General features: G+C 41.7%; 2 protein-coding genes across 2 annotated transcripts in view; one reads left to right on the plus strand and one right to left on the minus strand.

The window, feature by feature from the left end:
* Positions 1 to 24,255, plus strand: part of LOC135705161 (ATPase WRNIP1-like) — a 293,614-nt gene that overhangs the window by 103,565 nt on the left and 165,794 nt on the right. The gene's annotated exons all lie outside the window — the stretch shown is intronic.
* PNKP (Polynucleotide kinase 3'-phosphatase) lies at positions 19,175 to 21,260 on the minus strand. The gene is made up of 4 exons (XM_065226742.1): positions 21,062 to 21,260; positions 20,188 to 20,999; positions 19,495 to 20,126; positions 19,175 to 19,424 (listed from the first exon to the last, which is right to left on the minus strand). The coding sequence occupies exons 1-4, from the start codon at positions 21,198 to 21,200 to the stop codon at positions 19,301 to 19,303; spliced, it is 1,707 nt and encodes a 568-aa protein (XP_065082814.1). The 5' UTR covers positions 21,201 to 21,260; the 3' UTR covers positions 19,175 to 19,300.

Raw genomic sequence — 24,255 nt, forward strand, 5'->3', positions numbered from 1 at the left:
AAATTCCGTCCGATTGTAGCCAAGGATTTTGTTTTCCTAGTGGGGTAAAATTTGGGTGGAAAAGTGCATTCAACTTCAAGTGGTGTGCTTTTTCCGGGAAAGTGGCATTTCCACCCAAAGAGAATATGCACGTGAGTGTATATGTGCGCGCAAGGAAATGCAATCTTGCGCCTATGTTTTCCCGGGAATTTCCCAAGAAAGTATACCATATTTTTATACCAGGACATTCTGCAGACTATGCACAACATGATGGTATACATAAACATATGATTTTCGAAAATTTGTAGCATGGTTTTTCAATTTCCAAACCATGCGCCAAACATTCTTGCTGTAAATTCGTCACGGACATAGTAAAGAAGCAATCAGCAATTACGCATTTGTTTTACCACGTTGCCACATTTTCTTCGTAGGTCCACGAGTCCTTTTTCGCTAGTTTGCTCATCATATCAAATTGATCAGGAATTCTTCCGAATGTCAAAAATTATATCGAAGACCTACGACGGATCCGAAATTGAAATTGAGATCTCCATATATTCTTTCATCATATCAAACTGAACAGGAGTTCTTCAAAATCTTATCTTATCTATCGAAGACCTACGACTTATCGGGAATTGAAATCGAATCCTGCATATTCCCTCATCACATCAAATTGATCATTAATTCTTCCGAATAATCAGAAATTATATATAAAACGTATGACTAATCGGAAATTGAAAATGAGTTCTCCATATATTCCACCAACACATCAAATTGATCATAAATCCTTCTGTAGACATTCGGGCATTTAGAATATATTTCAAAATACAAGGATGGTTAAAAATTCTTCCAAACTATCAGAAGTTATATGGAATCCCTTCGATTGATTGCAAATTGAAATCAAATTCTCCATTAATTCCTTGATCATATCATATTGGAATTATCAGGAATTATTCCGAATAATAAGAAATTATATCGGAAAATGAAATCGAGTTCTCCATATGTTCCCTCATCACATCAAATTGATCAGGATTTCTTCCAAATTATCAGAATTAATATCGAACACGTATGACTAATTGGAAATTGAAATTGAGTTCTCCATATATTCCATCAACATATCAAATTAATCAGAAATCCTTCTGAAGAACTTCGGGCAGTTCGAATGTATTTCAAAATACAAGGATGATCAGGAATTATTTCGAAATTTCACCGAATTATCAGATGTTATATGGAAACCCTATTTTTTTTATGATTACTTTATTCGTACAGGCTCAATCGAATAAACTTTACAGAGCCGAGTTATCCTTTGCGTTATACATTATTACTGTCTTAAATTTAAAGTTAAAGGAACTGGACCGAGTACTCGCGGTTGTCTCGAGGTTAGTGGAGATTTACAATTTTTTGGATGGGAAAAGGGAAGAAGGAGGTTTGAAATGTGGTTTACGATACAACTATTTAATTAATCCTAAAGCATGAAATTATTTCTATTCATTTTGAAAACAAACATTGAAAAAAAAACCCACACGTACTAAATACAAACTAAACACAAGGTTAATCAAACTTACAATCTAAGGTTAATATCCTTAAAGTAAACATATGTGAGTTTCATAAACTCCAGATCGCGTCTAGCCAAAATATCCCGAACTGGAACATTAGGTTGTCTACCTCGAGCCCGAAGGGAATCATAAAAATGTGATCTGACTCCACGATACTCCGCACAAGACCAAAGGATGTGATCAGCGTCCTGGTAACCTTGTCCACATTCACAGAGATTGCTGTCTCCCAACCCCACACGGAACAAGTGAGCGTTTAGATAATAGTGATTGGACATGAGACGAGACATCACGCGTATGAAGTCTCGACTCAAGTCCAACCCTTTGAACCATGCAAACTTCGACACCTTAGGGATAATTGAATGTAGCCATCGTCCCAAGCTCCCTTCACTCCATTGATGTTGCCAGCTAACGAGCGACTGCTGACGATAAATAGAGAAAAATTCACTATAGGCGAGCTGTCGATCATAAATGTCGCCTTCCATAGCGCCCACCTTCGCAAGTGAATCCGCCTTCTCATTGCCCAAAATTGAGCAATGCGAAGGGACCCACGCGAAGGTGATGATGAAAGAGCACACGGATAAAGTACTAAGCAGTTCTCGTATTTTCAAGAGAAAATACGAGAAGTGCTTTACCGGCCTAATGGAACGGATAGCCTCGACAGAACTGAGACTATCCGTAAAAATAAAGTAGTGGTCTGGAAGAAGTGAAGCAATAGTTTCCAAAGTGTAGTGAATTGCTGCCAGTTCAGCTATAAACACAGAACAAGGAGCTTCAAGTTTTCGAGAGGCGCTATGAAATTCATTAAATACACCAAAACCAGCGGACTCCTCTATTAGAGATCGATCTGTGAAAAACGTTCTTGCAGAATCAACATGGCCAAACTTTGCAGCGTATAATGACGGAGCAATCATAGGACGATGATGCTCTGGAATTCCGCGGATTTCCTGCGTCATAGATAAATCAAAATTCACTGAATTGCCGAAATCGGAGAAGATTACACGATTGGGAATATTTCTTGAAGGGCTGACATCCTGTGTTAAATATAGGTAGTACAAAGTCATAAAACATGTTTGAGGATTTAGCTCCAGAAGCTTCTCAAAATTTTCGATCACTTCATTACTTCGCAACGGGTGAGGAGCCTCAGAGATAACTCTGAAAAACGGACGGATAGTGGCAACATGCCCGCCAGCACTTCGAGACTCATAGTATGAGTCGAGTGCATGCATCCTAACGCGATACGAAGACAACGATACTGGATCCGTTCCAGCTTGATGATGTGCGTTTTAGCTGCCGACTGGAAGCAAAAACTACCGTACTCTAAAACCGATAAAATCGTTGTCCGGTACAACGTCAGAAGATCTTATGGATGGGCTCAATGTGGGATCTCCAGGTGCATTTGGAATCGAACCAGACCCCGAGATATTTAAAAGACATGGAATGAGTGATCGGTTTACCCAAAAGTTGAAGCTTCGGTTGTGCTGGGCTATGCTTCCTAGAAAAAACGACCAACTCAGTTTTCTCCGTGGAGAATTCGATACCTAGCTGAATAGCCCAAGTAGACAAATTGTCCAAGGTATCCTGTAAGGGTCCTTGCAGGTCAACCTCTTTTGGCCCTGTGATAGACACTACGCCGTCATCTGCAAGTTGTCTCAACGTGCAATTGTCACTAAGACATACATCAATTTCTCTAACGTAGAAATTGTACAAAAGGGGGCTTAAACATGAGTCTTGGGGGAGACCCATGTAGCTAAATCGAAAAGCTGTAGAGTTTCCATGAGAAAAGCTCATATGTTTTTCTGACATCAAATTGTACAAAAAATTATTCATTAATGGAGACAATCCACAAGCGTGGAGTTTCTCTGAAAGAACTTCAACGGATACTGAATCAAAAGCCCCCTTGATATCCAAGAACACAGAAGCCATTTGCTCTTTCTTAGCAAAAGCCAACTGAATTTCCGAGGAAAGCAACGCGAGACAGTCGTTCGTTCCCTTACCCCTACGGAAACCAAATTGAGTATCTGAAAGAAGGTGGTTCGTCTCAACCCATTCATCGAGGCGAAAAAGGATCATTTTCTCCATCAATTTCCGAACACACGACAGCATCGCGATGGGCCGATACGAATTGTGATCCGACGCGGGTTTATCAGGCTTTTTAATGGCTATCACCCTTACTCGTCTCCAATCGTCAGGAACAATATTGAGCTCCAAGAACTGATTGTACAAGTTCAACATGCGCCTCTTAGCGACGTCTGGGAGGTTTTTCAGCAAGTTGAACTTGATTCTATCAGATCCCGGGGCAGAATTGCCACACGAAAGGAGAGCGAGTGAAAGTTCGACCATTGAAAAAGGCTGACTGATTTCGTCTACAGAATTCGCGGTTTCGCGAGGAGTCAACTGCGATGGCACGGAATCCGGACACACTTTTCGCGCGAATTTAAGAATCCATTGATCCGAGCATTTCTCGCTTTCGTTGTTAGTAGACCGGTTACGCATTCTTCGCGCCGTACTCCAAAGCGTATTCATAGACGTTTCGCGCGACAATCCGTCTACAAACTGCCGCCAGTAACCCCGTTTTTTGGCCTTGATGAGGCTCTTGAGTTCGCGTTCAAGAGATGTGTATGCGTCGAAATGCTCGCGTGTTCCGCGTTTCCGAAAAAGTTTAAACGCGTCGGACTTTTTACGGTAAACCTCCGTGCATTGTTGATCCCACCAGAGAGATGGTGTTTTCTTACGAATAGACGATCGCGGCACCGGTCGTGTTTGAGCTTGAAGTGCGCAGTCGACGATGAGATTAGAGAGGAAATTATATTCCTCCAACGGCGGAAGCTCTTCCACTGACGATACTGTATCGTCTATCGCGGATTGGAACTTAGTCCAATCGATGTTACGGGTTAGATCATACGCGACGTTAACGGATTCTGACGAGTTGAACCCACTGGCAATCGAAATTTTGATCGGCAGATGATCACTACCGTGCGGATCCTGGATTACATGCCAAGTGCAATCCAACGATAGTGAATTGGAGCAAAAGGTGAGGTCTAATCTGCTACCATTAGAGGATAGACCAGCCAAACGTGTTACTTCTCCATTGTTAAGGATTGTCATGTTGAAGTTGTCGCAGAGATCATAAATCAAAGTAGAACGGTTATCATCGTACAGCTCCCCCCAGCCTGTACCGTGGGAGTTAAAATCTCCCATGATCAACCATGGAGCGGGAAGTACCGCACATATGTCGAAAAGTTGTTTGCGATTAACAGAGACTCTAGGTGCAATATATACAGAAGCAATACAAAGGCTCTTACCTTTAATGGTAGTCTGACATGCGACAACTTCAATACCGGGGAATTCGGGAAGATTCACTCTATAGAAGGAATGGCACTTTTTGATCCCCAAAAGTACCCCTCCTCCACGTGAATCCTCACGATCCAATCGAATAATGTTAAAATCAAAAAAAGGGAGATCAATTTCTGAAGAGAGCCATGTTTCACAGAGGGCAAATGCATCGCAATTATTGTTATGGACTAAATACTTGAACGAATCTAATTTCGGAATAAGACTTCGACAATTCCACTGTAGAATAGTGATCAAATCCCCGACCTCGTTTGGAAAATTATCCATCGAAGGAGATGATAGCTGCAAGAAGGGGCCATTTTGAAGTCAATTGCTTCAAGAAGGATTTCACAGTCGGAAGCAATGTGAGGACAATGCTTTTCAGAGGATCAGAAATGTTGAGGTATTTGAGAATACCGTCCACAATGTCATCAAATGAGAACAGCCCAGATGAAGAAGGGGTTTCTGTTCTTAAAATTGGGGCATCAGGGGTTTTGGATGTCCCCGGAAGAGGTGGAAAATCCTGGGTATAATCAGTTCTGCGGAATCCAGGAGGAGTAGAAGTCTCCTTTTTTCCACCACTCCTTGATTTGGGCAAGCTGATTTGGGGTTCTTGATCTGCAACTTTCCGCGAACGGATGCGTTTTCGTTTCCGGGCAGAACCTTCCGGAAAACTGAAAGAAACTCCCTCCTCAGCCAAGTCAGAGCCAGACTCGTCATCTGACAAAAGAGCGAAGGGATTTGTTTCGTTGGTCGATGGCTTGGCTGTCTTAAGCATTTCTGCAAAAGACCGCCTGGAACGTATGTCCCAACCGCTTACAATTCTGGCAGTTCATGACCCGAGGTACAAACAACCGCACAGGAAGACGAAGTTTTCCCAGCTCGATGTATTGAGGAAGGGCAGATCCAGAAAAGGTCACCCGAAACGAGTCTGTGGGGGTAAAACTCTTTTTACCCTCGCTGAGCGATACTGACTTCATTCTATAAACGGCCAGTATCTTTACCGGAGGAAGCAAGGGGTTCTTGAATCGGCCAACCGCTTGCTTCTCCAGTATCTCGGGGTTCAGGCTCGCCTCAGTGACCACGCCTTCGATCTCCACATCAGAGGCTGGAATGTACACCCTATATTCCAGTGTGAAAAACTGGGAAACAGCAATTTCATTGGCCTGTTTCAGGTTAGCGACGGTCACACGAAGTTTGTTGTGCCTAACCTTCGTTATTTCGGTCACGGCAGAGAATCGCTTTGTCAGATCATCAGATATCTGAACAACATTCAAGGGTTTGTTTTTGGGCTGAAAATAGACAACCCATGGGCCAGTCGAGTCATTCGGGTAGGCCCGCAATCTGGAGCTTTTCTCAGCCTGCCCATTGTCAGACTGAGACGACGAACCATGGATGACATCATCATTTTTCTGAGATGAATGGTCATCCATGTCGTCTTCTGACAAAACATCCATTTTGTTCAACTAGTGGGAGCGCAAAACGCTCTCCCACTGAACGCACAGCCACAATACACAGAAAACACTACAAACACAGAAATACAAAATGAAAATTTAACTAATGGGGGAGGAAAGGAAACAAGAAAAAAACAAAAACTTATCTGATAATCCTATACTACTACCACCGAGCGTTATATGTGTAGGCGTTTACACAGATGGCTGGAAGAGACGCGCTGCGTGGATGACCTTCGTTGTGGTGCACTTGATCGAGGCTCGGTACTCAGCGCACACAGGCGCACGATGATTGATGATCGATGTAGATGTAGAAACGGGTGCTCACACTCGATGATGACGATACGTAAGCGGGTATGCGTGAGCGCGTATGCGTGACCACGCAACGATGATACCCAAATTGGTTTGCGAATTACCAATAGCACGGATTAATCGTTCCGAAAATGACACTTTCTACTACAAAAAAACTCACTTTTCGATCAATTTACCGATACACTAAACACGCCAAGCGTAAGTGGCCATGGATGTCCTCTTCAATAAAACGGCCCTTTTCAGAGCCATCAAGCTTACAACAGTAAAGAGTTGGAATAGAATTTATCTGTGCTTGTTTGTTCATATAGATGAGTGCAAGCATTGATTTGAGTTCACTCACTCGACAAAAAGTGACACAACAGCGGGGCCCTGTTTACTAAAAATGAACATATATGTGTTCATTTTTAGTAAACAGGGCCCCGCTGTTGTGTCACTTTTTGTCGAGTAAGGAACTCAAATCCATCCGTTTACTAGTCTATTCAGAACCACAAGCCCCCAACGAACACACTAAATGCTCTCCAGAGTTGTAATCTTGTAACCAAACTTGGAAGCAGGGGTGCAAGTGATTTTGATTGATTCTCTTAATCAACTTTCTCTTTGATAAAAAATACTACAAATTTGGTATGCCTACAATTCAAAATCGGAAAGAGTTGAGGTTATAGATAATTCAGTGTCAACATTTCAAAGGGGCGTAATTGCATTTGTAAACAATGGTTTAGCCGTCGATTTCTCGTGAATAAAAGCTTACTCATGAAGATTAATTACACCAGCAGGTAGAGGAATGTTTCCTTTACCAGCTAGCATTGTTAATTTGGACGGATAGGCTTTTATTTGCGATAAATCGATAGCTAAAGCCAAAGCCAGCAATTAAGCCGCTTTAAATGTTGGCACTGAATTGATCAATTTAAAGAACAAAATGCTCTTCACATTTATTCCGTCCCCTAGCGGTCCTACGTCAAGCCTCCGTTCGTGCCCCTAGGCACAGACCCTTATACTTTTTTATAATTTCTGATAATTCGAAAGAATTCCTGATCAACCTGATTTGATTGAGATATATATGGAAACTTGGTTGCAATTGTTCTATTAGTCGAAGACCTTCAATATAATTTCTGATAATCCGGAAGAATTTCTGAACACTTTGATATGGTACATAGGGTACACATTATGGTGAAATCGATTTCAATTTCCAATCAGTCATAGGGTTTCCATATAACTTCTGATAATTCGGTGAAATTTCGAAATAATTCCTGATCATCCTTGTATTTTGAAATACATTCGAACTGCCCGAAGTTCTTCAGAAGGATTTCTGATTAATTTGATATGTTGATGGAATATATGGAGAACTCAATTTCAATTTCCAATTAGTCATACGTGTTCGATATTAATTCTGATAATTTGGAAGAAATCCTGATCAATTTGATGTGATGAGGGAACATATGGAGAACTCGATTTCATTTTCCGATATAATTTCTTATTATTCGGAATAATTCCTGATAATTCCAATATGATATGATCAAGGAATTAATGGAGAATTTGATTTCAATTTGCAATCAATCGAAGGGATTCCATATAACTTCTGATAGTTTGGAAGAATTTTTAACCATCCTTGTATTTTGAAATATATTCTAAATGCCCGAATGTCTACAGAAGGATTTATGATCAATTTGATGTGTTGGTGGAATATATGGAGAACTCATTTTCAATTTCCGATTAGTCATACGTTTTATATATAATTTCTGATTATTCGGAAGAATTAATGATCAATTTGATGTGATGAGGGAATATGCAGGATTCGATTTCAATTCCCGATAAGTCGTAGGTCTTCGATAGATAAGATAAGATTTTGAAGAACTCCTGTTCAGTTTGATATGATGAAAGAATATATGGAGATCTCAATTTCAATTTCGGATCCGTCGTAGGTCTTCGATATAATTTTTGACATTCGGAAGAATTCCTGATCAATTTGATATGATGAGCAAACTAGCGAAAAAGGACTCGTGGACCTACGAACAAGAAAATGTGGCAACGTGGTAAAACAAATGCGTAATTGCTGATTGCTTCTTTACTATGTCCGTGACGAATTTACAGCAAGAATGTTTGGCGCATGGTTTGGAAATTGAAAAACCATGCTACAAATTTTCGAAAATCATATGTTTATGTATACCATCATGTTGTGCATAGTCTGCAGAATGTCCTGGTATAAAAATATGGTATACTTTCTTGGGAAATTCCCGGGAAAACATAGGCGCAAGATTGCATTTCCTTGCGCGCACATATACACTCACGTGCATATTCTCTTTGGGTGGAAATGCCACTTTCCCGGAAAAAGCACACCACTTGAAGTTGAATGCATTTTTCCACCCAAATTTTACCCCACTAGGAAAACAAAATCCTTGGCTACAATCGGACGGAATTTGTTTCCCGATATTCGCTTTCCTTCACAGGATTTTCGGGACGTTTCCTGGAAAACCACCCAAATCACAGACAAACGGCTCAAAATGTCCGAACGATGGCCTTAAGGAATATAAAAATTCAACTAAGTATTTAAAAAAATACCATAGATACTAGCGATGAACTGAAAGTAGTGCTATTATAGTAGTATGTCAAAAAAATTAAGCACAACCAAAATCTACGACCAAAACTTTTTAAAAACGGAAATTGTTTCCGATGTATTTGTGCCTAATTCCACGCATTTGAAAAGTGCGAATCCTAATTCCGTGCAAAAATGACCCTAATTCCACGCACGTTAAAAATAATTATAATTGAGAGATTTTTTTCGCTTTTGTGATTGCGACTTAGTCGTACATCCAGGGATATCCCACGCCCATAGGGACGATCCATAAATGACGTAGCATTTGAGGGGAAAGGGGAGAGGGTTTACACAAGTTGTGACTAACCATGTATAGAGTAAAGAAAAAATTGCTACGAGGGAGAAGGGGATGTCTAAAATTAGCCAACAATATGCTATGTCATTTATGGATATTCCCTTAGTTGATTCTTCCATATGAAAAAAAAACACCTGTCTTTATGAAAAACAACTCAATAATTCAGCATATTAAAGGTTTACTTGGTCCTGATCTTTAAAAACAATGTTTGGAACCTGGTTTGGAATTGATCTTTGCAAAATTTTGTTCTTCATTTCTTCTGTTTAAGCAATCGATTGAATTTCTTCTTTAACATTTCTTTTTCTTTCTGTTTTTCTTGAGCATTTTCTGGTCCTTTTTCTTTTGGCGTTCCACTTCTTCCTGCAGCTTTTGTTTTTTAATTCCATCCTCATAATCCTTATAGGCCTTGCTCGTGGCTACCGACGGCGGATGGCCTTTCTTCATCTTTCGGGCAGGAACCTTCAATGTTGGCTTCTTAAATGATTCACTGAAACTGTCATTAGCCTTTTCTCGTGAGTTAGCGGTGCTTGGTGCAGATACATCAAGGGTGTCTTAATACAATTAAAACAAGTTACGTATTTTTGAACAGCTGGTGCACACCTAAAACAAAACGAAATACCTTTCGATTTCTGATCGTCGACTCAAAACCACAAACGAAGTGACAGACGACTAACTGGTGAAGAAATCAATTAAAATAATGTGGTTCGCTGTAATAGAATTTTCTTAGAAGCTTGTGCCATCATCCACCAGATGGGATAGTATTTTTGTTTTGGTATTGCACAAAGTTGATTTTGTGTACAATGATTCTTTGACAGTGTGCAAAGAGTGCGTATCATTTCGTCATTTTTTTATGCATTTCAGTTTTGAGTAGAGTGAAAGAGATAGAACCAAAACATTCTAGTACATTTGGTGAAAATGCTAGTTCAATCCAGTAGTAGTGTTGCCATGTGGTACAATCCAGTACTAGTGGTGTTGCCATGTGGTACACTGAAAAATTGCAATAGCAGGTTAGTCACCAAAGTTTTCAAGCCGCTCCGTCTGTCACTTCGTTTGTGCCAAAACCCTCAAATGGGGATTCGTTTTCAAGATCATCAAAATAACAATTCATGAATGATGACACAAAACTGGCTTCCATTCCTAATTTTGCTTTTTTTTTTCATACAACGAATAAATTAGCGTCCTGGATCGGACCCGCCCAATCTCCCGTATCGATATTTGCTTGGAAACGTTGTTGTTGTTCAGGTGTTAAGTATGTTTCCAATTCTTTCACGAAATCATTGTTTGATCGTGGATACGATGTGGAAGCTCCTTGTTCGTGGTGTTCAAGACTCGATGTCTCATTATTGTCTGTTACCAATGAATCGTAGTTGACTGCGTCTACATCAAAAGGGTACAATCTGGATCGCCGAAAGCCATTCACCAAGGTTGATGTTAAATGAACCATCTTTCCAATGGCCTTTTGAAGCAGAGGTTCGCACTTGGTTCACTTCTTGGAAGTATTTCACCTCCGTGATCGTTTCTCCATTCCGTTAATGATTGATTCCAAAAAGATTTCAATTGCCGGAAAAATGAAACGTCGAGTGGCTGCGTAATTTGCGTGCTGTTGGGTGGTAGACATATCAGTATTATATTTGCTTTCAGACACAGCTCCGTAGTGAAGGGAGACACGTGGCTTTTGTGGCCGTCTACAAATACTACAACCGGTAAAGCAATCTTCTCTGTCAGCAGCCATGGATGGAACACGTCGCGAAGGCACAAATAAAACGTGTCAATATTCATGCATCCCGTTTCCGTTCTCCCAGCTGCCCAATTCGGTGGTAATTTTTTGAAAATTTCTCCGGGAATCCGTTGCTTGTATGGAAATAGCATTAGAGTTGGGGCTAATGTTCCGGAGGCGTTCGCGGCAAATAAAGCAGTATAGAACTCTTTATCGGAATTGCTGACACGAACATGAAGATGACGGGTTCCTGTGCCAGCTAAAACCACTTCTTTAGTCGGTATTGTACGCACTGCGGTTTCGTCCATGTTAAATATTCTCGATGGATCCTTCAAAATACATCCGTGGCCCTCCTCTTGGATGTATCCTTTAATTTCCGTAAACCAGTGCCTGATCTGGCATTCGGATACAGCAGCTCGGTGCTTCGGAAGCACACTTGGGGCACGTCGAGCTATGTTTGGGTGACGTTTCAAAAAAAGCTTCATCCATTTTCCTCCCGGAATGCTTCCTTTAAACTTTGTCTTCCTTCCTTGAACGTAATGTGCCACACATGCGGTCAATTTCTGGGTATTGACAGGGAATCCCACTTTGGCCATATCCAAAACCCAAGAAACGATGCGGTTTTCTTCATCGTATGTTAAAACGGTGGGCGCTCCAGGTTTCTCTTGTTGGGAGGTTGTTTTCAATTTATCCCACAGCGTGCTCTCCAGGGTTCCACTGGAACGAGATACCTGACGGATCCGGTTACCCTTCCGGATTGATGCCACACGGAATTAAGCCGAAGTCAAAAACAAAGATTCGTAATTCCGCGCAAGAGATTTTCTGCTGTAATTCACTTTATATGCATGTCACTATTCGAATAACCACTGAAATATGTTGAATATACCTGTCGAGACTCAAAGTGTACACTTTATCACTGCAAACAACACGTTTAAAAAAAAAAAAAAAAAAAAAAAAAAAAATTGACTTGTTTATATAACACATTCTAAGCACAAACGCTCGAACGTAGCGAAAAAATGGCGACTGACAGGATCCGCAAGTGATTTTCTTTTTCTTTACGCGACACAGGATGTTTATTGTTGTTCATTTCAACGCAGCACATATCTTCATACAGTAAAGCATGCCACACATAGGCAATTCAGGCTCAACATAGCATTTAATTGATATAAATCATTAATTTGATTTAAAATGCGCGGAGTTAGGCGGTGCGCAGAATTAGGGCGGTTTACGGTACTCGTGGTTGAGTCTGACATAGTAGCATTTCAGCGGCGGTGTGCGGAGTTTAGTAAATCTTCTGAGAGCAGCCTTCTTAGTTCTTTTCAACGAGCGAAGATCTTTCGTTATCCATGGGACGCGAGAATCGTAAATTAAAAAAAAAAAAAAAAAAAAAAATTGGAGGTGAACCAGCCTAAGGCTGAAAGCCTCCTAAATAAAGCTAAATAATAATAATAATAATAAATTAAAAAAAGAATGTTTCCTACTTTATTAAATATTTAAAGAAGTATCCTTAATAAAGAAACAACATCATTCGAAGAAGGGAATAGCCCCTGCTTTATTATCTTTTTAAATTGTAACCCCTTGGTCTCTTACAATCTATTGATCAATTAAGGAGCTTGAATCTTCTTTTGATATAAACGAAAAAAAAAAAACCTTCTCTATTATGTGTCCTTCTTTAGATCACGTGATGTTATATTAATTTCTGGGTAATATCATAGAATCACTTTATGTTGTGCTCTGTGTTATTCTCAAAGTTCTGTGCAAAGTTATCTTGAATGGGATACAGGAGAAGATCGACGCGACTCTTCGGCGGCAGCAGGCAGGATGCCGTGCCGGAAGACCTTGTGTGGACCATATTGTTTATTTGGTATTAATTGACTACGAAAAAGCTTTCGACCGACTAAATCACGAAAATCTGTGGGACGCCCTGAGAAACAAAGGAGTCCTGGATAAAATTGTCAACCTTATTGAAGCTTAGTACGACGCTTTTATAAGTCGAGTGCTGCATAACGAAGCCTTGTAGCAACCGGTGGAAACTAACGATTTTAAATTGGCTCACTACACGGTTAGAAAAAAGTACCCAAAATTAAGTTCTTTTCACTCATCTCGGCACTATAGTGCAGGAACCCAAAAGTAGGTAAAGTGCGTCAAAGTAAATTTCATTTACTTGCGTGCAATTCGTATGGAATTTTCCACTGGATTTTTAACCAAAAGTAAGTTAGTTGTACCCAACAGAAGGTAAATATGATTATACTCAACGTTGGGTTCCCACACTTTACTACCCCTGTTGGGTGGTTTTGCTCCTCCGTTTTTGACAACATTTGAAGGAGAAAAGGAGACAAACTAGTCAAAAGTAGGTAAAAGTGAACTTTCCGTTGGGTACTTTTTTCTTACCGTGTACTTGACTAGCCTATTGGCGTTGACGGCGACTCTGTAGCTCTTTACTCCAATGATAAAATCCATTAGTAAACGTCAGACTGTGCGTGAAACATGGCGGACTTCGTACTATCGTGCTATCCTTTCACTCCACTGAAAATTCCCATAAGAAACTGTCAACGCCAATTGATCCCAAGCAAATCGATTAACTTCCCCTTTTATTTTCTGTCAAACGCGAACCAGCTCTTGATTGGCCGATTTGAAGTGCGTAAGATTTGCCGATTTGAAGTGCGTAAGGTAGATATAGAGATAAAAGAGTAAGAAGCTAGTTGTCTCCTCTTCCTCTTAGATGTATACTAGAAATACTCAGAGGGAGAGATAGGCGGAGAAAACAAAATACAATTCGGCAGCAGGGATTTGTACCTACCACATTTGCAACCCTTGCTAGAAGCCAGCATTTCACATGACTTTTATTTTTGATTCGATTTACGTGCAAAATAATAATTTGTTGAAGAGAAGCTGTTAGCAATCGAAGCAAGCCTTGACATTTAAACTTAATTGTAAGCCTTTTAAATAAAAGTAGTTCTTCTCTTACCACTACCAAAGACAGACGTCTTAAGCTACTCTCTACAGGTTAAAAGCCAAACCTTTCACATGTTCGTGTTTTTGGAACGAAAGCCATGGTCAAGGTTTCAAAGCAGAAACGACGCAAGTGGGACCCCAAATCCCACGAATGCGTGCTGACGGGATTCGATGAAGAAACCAAGGGATATCGTCTATACGACCCAAAGAATTAATTAATTAATTAATTTATCTTTATTAGGGAGGCTTTCAGCCTGGGGCTGGTTCGCCTCCACGACACAAAGAAGAAGGTAACTATGAAGAGCCGTGAAGTCGTTTTCCTGGACGAAGGAGTCCCATCTGAAGCTGTAGCAAGGCAACGTTTGCCAGACTGGAAGTCGAGGAACCGTTCGATACCGTATTCGAGCCGATCATTCCAATTGAACCGACCCAGCCTTGCGAATCGGATACAGAAGACGAGAACCATGAAGCAGACGATTCAAGCGGCGATAACGATACCAACACATCCACATTGACTGACCTTGTGCTCCCTCTGCGACAAACTTCAGAACCATCTCGGTCAAAAGTGTTGAGGCGCAGCGGACGGGAGCACGTGCTTCCGGGCAAGTACAAAGATTTTCACGTTGATAGTACTGGCCTTCCTGGTATCTCACTTTCACAGCCAATCTCCGATGAATCGAGTGTCTTCCATGGTTTCCCCGTTGACGATAGCACTGGTGGACCGAGCGACAACGACGGTCTAGTGGCATTAGCATCTGGCATGGATGGCGAATTCGGAGACGACCCCATTTCTCATCAAGAAGCATTGGCTCGGGACGATAGCAATGCGTGGAAGTGTGCCATGCAAGAGGAGTTCGACGCACTGGTGGACAATAACACCTGGACCCTCACCAAGCTACCGAAGGGAAGGAAGGCAATCAAGTGCAAAGGAGTGTACAAAACGAAACGTGATGCTGCAGGAGGAGTTCAACGGCACAAGGCGCGGCTGGTCATCAAAGGCTGCTCACAGCGAAAGGGGGTAGACTACGATGAAACGTATGATACCGTTGTTCACTATAGTTCGCTGCGATACCTTTTCGTCCTGGCTGTCAAGCACGACCTCACGATCGACCAGATGAATGCAGTGACGGCTTTCCTGCAGGGTGACCTCGACGAGGAAATATACATGGAACAGCCCCCATGCTTCGTTGACGGAAGAAGGAAGACCGAGGTGTGCAAGCTGAACAAGGCGTTGTACCAACAATCAATACGAAACTAACGATTTTAAATTGGCTCACTACTTGACTAGCCTATTGGTCCCAAGCAAACGAATAACGTACCCCATTCTAGTCGAAATTCTAGTACTACGCAATGTTTGTTTTGATTCGCTATGAAAGTTTGACATATAAAATGAGGGGTTATTGGTTTTTTCTATGTTTCGAGGGGTGAATCGATTAGCTTGGGACCGAAGAGAGTACCAGAGCTGAGCCAAAAAGTTGAGCACGTTATTTCGGAACCGTCTAGTCTTAGAGTTACCTCTATGGTTGTACCATAGAGGTAACTCTAAGACCACTGGGTCCCGAAGAAAATCATTATTATTTTTGGCTCACTCAGTACCAGAACAACGGTCCCAAGCAGTCCCAAGCTATTTCACTCACCCCTGCATGTTCTGCATGAATCCACACACCCCTGATGTTATCTGTCAAACTTTCATAGCGAATCAAAACAAATATAGTGTAGTAATAGAATTTCAACTAGAATACGTTAGGGTACGTTAATCGTTTGCTTGGGACCAATAGGCTACTAAAGTGGTGAGCCAATTTAAAATCGTTAGTTTCGTATTGATTGTTGGTTGTACGGCTTAAGGCAGTCCAGCCGAGTTTGGAACCACAAACTGGATGCGTCTACGTCTGCATTAAAAATGGCAAAATTTTTATTGTTGCTATTTTTGTAGACGATTTAATGATATTCAGCAACGACGAGACATGGAAAAATATGCTGAAGCAACACTTTCCGGATGAAAGATCTAGGACCTACGAAACACTGTCTTGGGATCCGGATCGGCAGAAAAACTGACAGGATAACGTTGGATCAAGAAGCCTACATCGAAACGATTTTGAAGCGGTTCAACATGAATCGGTGCAAACCAGTGAAGGTACCGATGAACACTAGCGAGAAACTTTCCAAGGATGCGAGCTCGAAGGATGACGAGGAATCTGCTGCTATGAAGGATGTTCCGTATCAGGAAGCTGTCGGGTGTCTTATGTATTTGGCGCAAAGCACTCGACCGGACATACTGTTCGCCGTGAATACGCGGTGAATGTGATTAAACTGGTTTACGTTTGCACGGAGGAGCAGATCGCTGATGGATTAACCAAACCATTGCAGAGGACGAAGTTTGAAGAGAGCCATACGATGATGGGAATCTCTGCGGCTTGAGGAGGAGTGTTGAAGCGAAGCTGTTAGCAATCGAAGCAAGCCTTGACATTTATACTTAATTGTAAACGTCTTACATAAAAGTAGTTCTTCTCTAACCACTACAAAAGACCGACGTCTTTAGCTACTCTCTACATAATTGCATCGCAATATTTTGCATATTTCTTGGTGCCATTAATTAACCAACTAAGATCAATTAATCAATCTAGTTGGAATATTGTTTTTGATTCTAAAAACTAGTTGAATTTGAGAAGCACACGAAACATAAAGGTGATTGAATTTCTATTCGATTGCAATACTCTTAAATTTAATCTTACAAGAATGAGAAATCTTCGGGCAAAATCTAATGGGTATGTTCGATTGGCTCAGATTTTGGCAGTTCATTTGGCTCAAAACATTCTGAGTATTTCTAATGTATACTATCACCGCTACTGTTCCTCTTCGTAATCGACAAGATCATGGTAGGTGCAATTGATCGTGAGCTTTGGCATCCTATCACTATGGAGCACCTCAACGACTTCGATTTGGCTGATGATGTTGTGCTATTAACACAACGGCGCTCTGATATGCAGAGTAAGCTCAACTACCTAGCCGGACGCTTCTCTGCGGCGGGTCTAACCATCAACGTCAACAAGACCAAATCGTTGGATGTCAACACGGACAACCCTTACAGCTTTACGATAGCGGGGCAAGCAGTGGAGGAAGTCGAAAGCTTCCAATATCTTGGCAGCCAGATATATCGTAGCTATCGAGCTACCACTAGGGGTGTGCAGGATACATAATACCTTAATCAAAAATTACGGATAATCGAGTCTCAATAATTGAGTCCGACCTGTGAAAGTATAAAGTGAGTTTTATACAATATTTAATTTATTACAAATTTGACCATTCGGATCTACTGTGACATCAATCATATTTTAAATTTAGTCATATTTTGGTATCCTTAAATTCTAAAATACTTTTCTTCAAATTACACCATCCTTCCGGGGGAAAACCACCAGTATTTATTAACTGAATCCTCATTCAAAGTCTGAGTTAAAATTTTGATTTTGATTTTACGAGACAGAAGGGAGTCTTATTAAGGCCAAATGTAAGTCTCAAGGCCATGCTCCAGAACGTGACGTGATCATGGTGATCACGTCAAACTATAATGTCTAAAATGAACTACATGCCCCAAACAACCCCTAAAACGACTCCCATACACTCTCCATGCTGAATCGTGAGTCCTCCCTTTTTCCATGTCATTGCATGCAAAATATTAGCCTAATGCAGGTCAATTGACCTCCCTTAGCTCAGTCGGTAAAGGCACAGCTACAAAGCAAGACCATGCTGGAGGAGGTGGCTGGGTTCGATTCCCGGTCCGGTCTAGGAATTTTTCGGGTTGGAAAATTTATTGACTTCACTGGGCATAGAGTATGATTGTACTTGCCACAGAATTATACTAATGCAAAAATGGTACAGGCATCGAAAGCTCTCAATTAATAACTGTGGAAGTGCATCTAGAACACTAAGTTGAGAGCACGCAATAAGCTAATATGCCATACGCAATAAGCTTGAAATGCGAGGAAGAAGAGGTCAATTGAATATGCCTAAATCAATTAGTTGCAATGATAGTATGAACAGTAACGACATTATAATAAACTAATTGAATAAAATGAATATTCACCTGTTAATAATGATCGAGATTGGTGAAAAATAAGGGAAGCTGTTAGTTGATTTTACCACCACAGAGTTTGGCATTAGGGTGATGGTATATTATGATGATGCTGATTAGACGAATCCTCGTCGTCAGGGAAACCTCTGATATCCAGGATGATCAGTTGATCATCGCTACTTCAATCGCTGATAGTATCTTCCGAGTATTCGTATTCTGATTCCACCATTTCAGCAAACTGTTGGTCCGCTACATCACAACTGGCATCACTAGTGTGCATCTTTCAAAATGTAAAGATACAGACAAGCCCTGGGACCTGGTTGCAGTTAAAAGCAATCCACAAGGTTATGCCAATGTCCAGGGGATTCAGAAGAATTCTGAATTAAACGTATAATTCAAAATCTTAGAATTGGTGCAATTGGAGAATTGAAGAACAATAAATTCTTTTGAAGATCTTGGCATGTAGGTATATGTATGCAACATCCTGAGCTAAAACCGATTATGCCAAATGTCTTAATAAGCTTTAAAAAACAAATTAAAAACATTGCTCAAAAGAGTTTACTCGTTTTCAACTTCAAATTCCTTTAACTTAGCAGAATTCCAGTGAACTAAGTCGCAGGATCTACTCGCATCATTGTAGGGTTGCATTACAGCACTGGCGAGCCAATTTCCTTCCTACGCCTATTTGACCCTTAATAAGCCTACATAAATGGTACTGATGGCACTTACATTTTCTTAATAGCTTAGTTACACACCCCTATTCTGCATTTCGTTTCGAACGAAATTCTCACACAAAAAAATATTTTTTTGTATTAGAATTTCGTTCGAAACGAAATACAGAATAGGGGTGACAATATCGTTCTACAGGGGACAGAATCAGGGCATTCGTTCAATCAAAACCAAACAAATTTGTCGTTTGTTTCGTGCTAAAACTCAATATTGGAATAAAACTGAACTGCTCATAAATGCATGTGGATCTCATGTCTGCTTGATTTCCTATTCCGGGACAGTGGTTTTATGGGTAGTGAAAGGAGATAAAAACTAAGACCTTAGCTTTCTAACAGGTACAGCTTATACAACTTCTCGTTCGCATCCGAATCGAACCTGGGTAGAAAGTTTACCTTCACGATCTCTTCGAACCCCTCCTCCAACGATGGCTCTTGGTATTTTGACCTTTGTTTTAATAAAATAAAAATGCAAATACATTACAGTAACAGAATGCCTAATACATGTCAGTACTTACTTGTACATGTTGAAAACCATATCGTTGATCGACGCATGGGTCCGATCTGTTAGTTCCCGAAAAGTGTTGTTGTGCTTGGCTTGCTTGTAGGTGACACTCATCTTGAAGCATCTGCAAGGCACCTTCATCTTCCTTGCAATATCAACGAACCGCTTCCTGCTGTCTGCATCCGGATTAGTATTGTCCACCACAGCACGTTTTCCGCTTCGCAGGCTACTCTCAAGCAGCGAAGTACACTTTTGCCACGATCCCAAAGTGTCTCGGTTAATCGGAACGTATCCCTTCGGTTGCAGGTGGGTCGTCACAAAGTGACTCTTTCCAGAACCAGGGAAGCCCACCATGATGATAACCTCCAGCTGTGACGAAACCAACTTGCTCCCATGTGGGGACAAAATTTCGCGATTTTCCAATGCCAACTTCGGATCGAACTCAGGTTTCGTCCATTCGGCGTCTTTGGCATTTTGAAAGTGGACCTCTGGAATGAAGAAAGGTAGCCCCACATTGATGGCCATTAATCGATCTCCACAGGAGAAGTCTTTCTTGCGCTTTACTGGCTTCTTCTGCTCTGGACGACCAGCAGCATCACCCACGTAGAAGCTGCGAGCCTTGTCCACTTTGACGCCATCGTTTTTCTGAAACATTCAAAAGATTAACGTTACAATTTCCCATGCTAAACTAAATCGATAAACTAACCAATTGGCAAAGCGTATCCCACATTCCTGGCAAGGGTTTCCGATATTTGCCCTTTCCCGTGGAAACAAACACTTGAAAGGGGATGTTCAATTTTGCCTGAATTGATCCAATCTTTTGTTTAAAGTCTTCAATTTTCAATTTTCCCCTGGCGATACCGGCTTGATTCGTGAAAAGAACTATCTTGAACCCGTTTTTATGTAACGATTTTAGCTTTCCCGGCACCTCCGGAAAGGCAATCTGCCAATCGTCAATCGTTTTCGGAAACACATTGCCCGATTTGGTTTTGATCAGCGTTCCGTCCAAATCGTAGGCTGCTATCTTCTCCGAAGCAACAACGTCCTTGCCGGTGAAGACGTATATCTGCTTGGAATCTAAGTCTTCCCATTTGCTTTCCGTAGCTGGCACGGGCATTCCCTTCCTACTACCTTCCAGATCGATGGTAGCCGATCGACTGGAGCTGCTGCTTCCGTCCCGGTCATCCAGCTTCTTCTTTTTCTTCTGAGATTCCGTTTCGTCCTTTGAAATGGTTTTTGACAAACTTCGTTTATGAGACGCTCGCTTCTCCTTCTCACCATTCTGTTGTTCTTTGTCGTCTTTCCTCTCATTGCTTTTCTTATGCTTCTCGTCCGACTTTTCATCAAATTTAAACACAAAAGCGTACTGATAATTGCCAGGTAACAGCTCCAGAATGTCTCCATCGTGCGCTTCGTATCCCATGTTCTTTTCCAGTTGCTTGCCATTCAGAACCGAAGGATTTGATCCCAGACCCTTAACCAGCACGAATCCTCCCTTGAAGTTGGCCTTCAGGCAAACTGCTCAGGAATAAACATAATTTAGAACAAACAACACTCACGCCCACAAAAAAAAAACGAACCTTGTTGACGTGAACAGCACGGATCTTGGATCTTCGTTTCCGGGCTTCTGCCGATGATCTTCCGTTCCGTATCGATCGGAATCGGCGGATGCAGGTCGTTCAAAGGTTTCACGAAGCACTCTTTTAAGATTCTACTCATTTTACGCACTGCAATGATACGAAAAAGTGGAACGAATTTATGCAAACTGTTACAGCCGCTGGATCCGGTTCGAGTAAACAAAAACATTTTTTGAAAACTGCGAAAACTGTCAGTTTGTGAATTCACCACATGTTGCGCGCTCTTTTATGATTCCCCACAATATCGGTGGTGAATATCTTTTTACACTCAAAAAAATTATCTGATACCTAATGGATGAAATCCATGTGAATTTCACATAGCTTTATTGTGATCACATAGCAGCAGATCTCACCAAAAAATTACATGAATGTTGTGAGGCCGATGAAATGCATATTAAAAATCACATACATTCAATGTGAACGCAGAAATGTTATGTGTAATTCAGATGAATTCCATTAATTTTGATTATTGATGAAAATCATGTGCGTTTCCAATGGAAGCTACATGAAAACTTTTTTCGGTGTAGGTGAATATAATCGATGACGAAATAAGCAAAGAAGAAACGAGAGAAGAATACTAACACGGTGTTTGCCAAAAACCCATTAATGGGTAAAAAGTACCTGTTTCTGTCAAAAGCGCCTCTCATCCTTATTTAACTCTACACGGTACACGCTTATTCTGGTAAACTCAAAATTGAGTCGAATGTACTCAGCCCAGTGGCAGGCGCGTAGGCAACATGTTATACAGTGACAGCGGGCCCAGCACAGCAAAATAATTGATTTGAGCCCGGGACATGCTGCCTACTGTCAAACGCTGCTGTTGGTATAGGCCTTGTCACTAGCCTGAATGTACTCATCTCAGCGGCAAGTAGGGCTACTCAAAATTGACTTTTCCTAGAAAGTTTCCTCCAACATGGTTGACATTTTTTCTAAGTCCAAGTGAGTACGATCGACTCACCCGGTGAGTAAGCTGAAGTTAGCGTGTAATCAGCGTAAACACATTAAGGCCGTTCGCAATGCTGTTGTATTTTATAAGGCCGTTCGCAATGCTGTTGTATTTTATAAGGACTGTATCAATTTGAAATTAGAACAAAAACGCACCTCTCGCAATGCTGAGTTGCAGTTTCATTATTCGAGCACTTTTTTGCACCAGATTTGCAACTGCTCGACTATTCTGTTTTATTTCTGAGCGAGTTTGAAACACGAATGGAACTCTGTTTCAAATTTCGGTATGTATTTAAAGATGTTTCGAAGAACTTCACAAAAAAAACGTTTAAATTTTGAAACTCAGCATTGCGAACGGCCTAATGATTAAAATTTCACACATTTCGTGAAAAAAGAAACACTCATAAAATGTGTAAATTGCGGTGATTATACGTTAAAAAGCAATTTGACTGGTGTTCGGGAGAAAACTTTCGTAGCGGGATGAGAAAGAAACACCTCTCTGTTAGCAGGTTACTCAACGCAGCTTCAAAGCTGAAAATTTATTTCGGGGTTAGCTTGGGTCAAATCGTTTAAAGAAACTTACATTTTGGTGCCTTTATAAATTCTTCCACGCTAAATTTCTCCAACAATCCTTCGTGCAAATCACTGCTATCAAAATAGTTTAATTAAATATAAGTATTTCATCTTCCACTAATTCAATTACCTTTGTTGACTACAAACTACAAAGCCGTTTTATTAATATTAATTGAAACAAAGTAATGAACGCACTAACTCTTTCCACTAAATTCAATAGATTTTTCTGTATTGTTTACTTTCCTTTCTCTTTTCCTTTCACCTGACAGTTCCCATGACAGTTCAGCATGACAGCTGCGGTTAACGCTCGTCCACACATTCGTAACGGGTGTAACCGGGACTCACTTGGTAGCCGGCGGTGACTGCCCTGTGAGTTCGCCAACATTCCCCCGCCCGTGTAGTTCCGGTTCGCTTGAACTCTCCTCTTCTGGCTCTCCAGATGATTTCTGAATGTCCAGCAAAGCAAGCTTGGTTGCCGGTCGGCTGAACACCCCCCTGGAAGTGTGCACCACTGCTCTTCGAACTTGACCATCCTTTCCTGACACTACATCCGTGATCCTCCCTCGCAGCCATCCGTTGCGCTTGCCTTCGTCGACCACGACCACCAAGTCACCGGGTTTCAAAGGCTTTAACGGTCGGAACCACTTGGTGCGTCGGGTAAGTGTAGGTAAATATTCGTGTACCCAGCGGCTCCAGAAAGTATCAACTAGATTCTGGGCAAGCTTCCAGCTGTCCCGTAGACTTGCGTGGTCTTGCACCAGATCCCGGCTAGGTTGGTTGATGCCTTGCGTCCCGTAGACCAAGAAGTGGTTGGGCGTGAGAGCCTCTTGCTCCGAATGATCCAAGGGGATATAGGTTAGCGGTCTCGAGTTAACTATCGACTCTGCTTCGAGCGTGACGATTTCCAGGACCTCGTCACTGGGGTGATGTGGATGGTCTGCGATTGCCGCCATTGCCACCTTCACTGACCTGACCATGCGCTCCCACGGTCCTCCCATATGGGGCGCTAGGGGTGGATTGAATAGCCATCTCGTGCTCACATTTGTGAACGTCACACTACAGTGTTCGTCGATGGGTTTCAGCTGCTCCTTCAGCAAGTTGCTGGCTCCCACAAAGTTGGTCCCGTTGTCTGAGCAAAACGTTGCCGGGGAGCCCCGACGTGCCACAAACCTTCTTATGGCCATCACGCACGACTGAGTGGACAGGCTGTGGACGATCTCGAGATGAACTGCTCTGATGGACAGGCACGTGAAGAGCGCTACCCAACGCTTGACTAAGCTGCGACCTTGTTTTACGAAGACGGGCCCGAAGTAGTCCACCCCAGTGTGCGTGAATGGCCGTATGAAAGCGGTCAACCGGATTTCTGGAAGAGGCGCCATGATTGGTGCCCGAGGTGCTGCCTTCTGGATTCGACAATATTGGCACTACTTGGCTACCTTTGCAATCACTGCGCGAAGTTGTGGAATCCGGAAACGCTGTCGTATCTCGTTGACTACCGTTTCGTTGTTCCCATGTAGAAAACGGACATGATAGTGTTCCACGAGCAACTCCGTCACTCGATGATCCTTCGGGAGGAAGATTGGATACCTCATATCCTTTGTTACCATTGGTGCAGCTAT

The sequence above is a fragment of the Ochlerotatus camptorhynchus genome, unplaced genomic scaffold (genome assembly GCF_037179485.1).
Source record: "Ochlerotatus camptorhynchus isolate MF236.1 unplaced genomic scaffold, CSIRO-AGI_Acam_v1.1 ptg000259l, whole genome shotgun sequence".
Lineage (NCBI taxonomy): Eukaryota > Metazoa > Arthropoda > Insecta > Diptera > Culicidae > Ochlerotatus > Ochlerotatus camptorhynchus.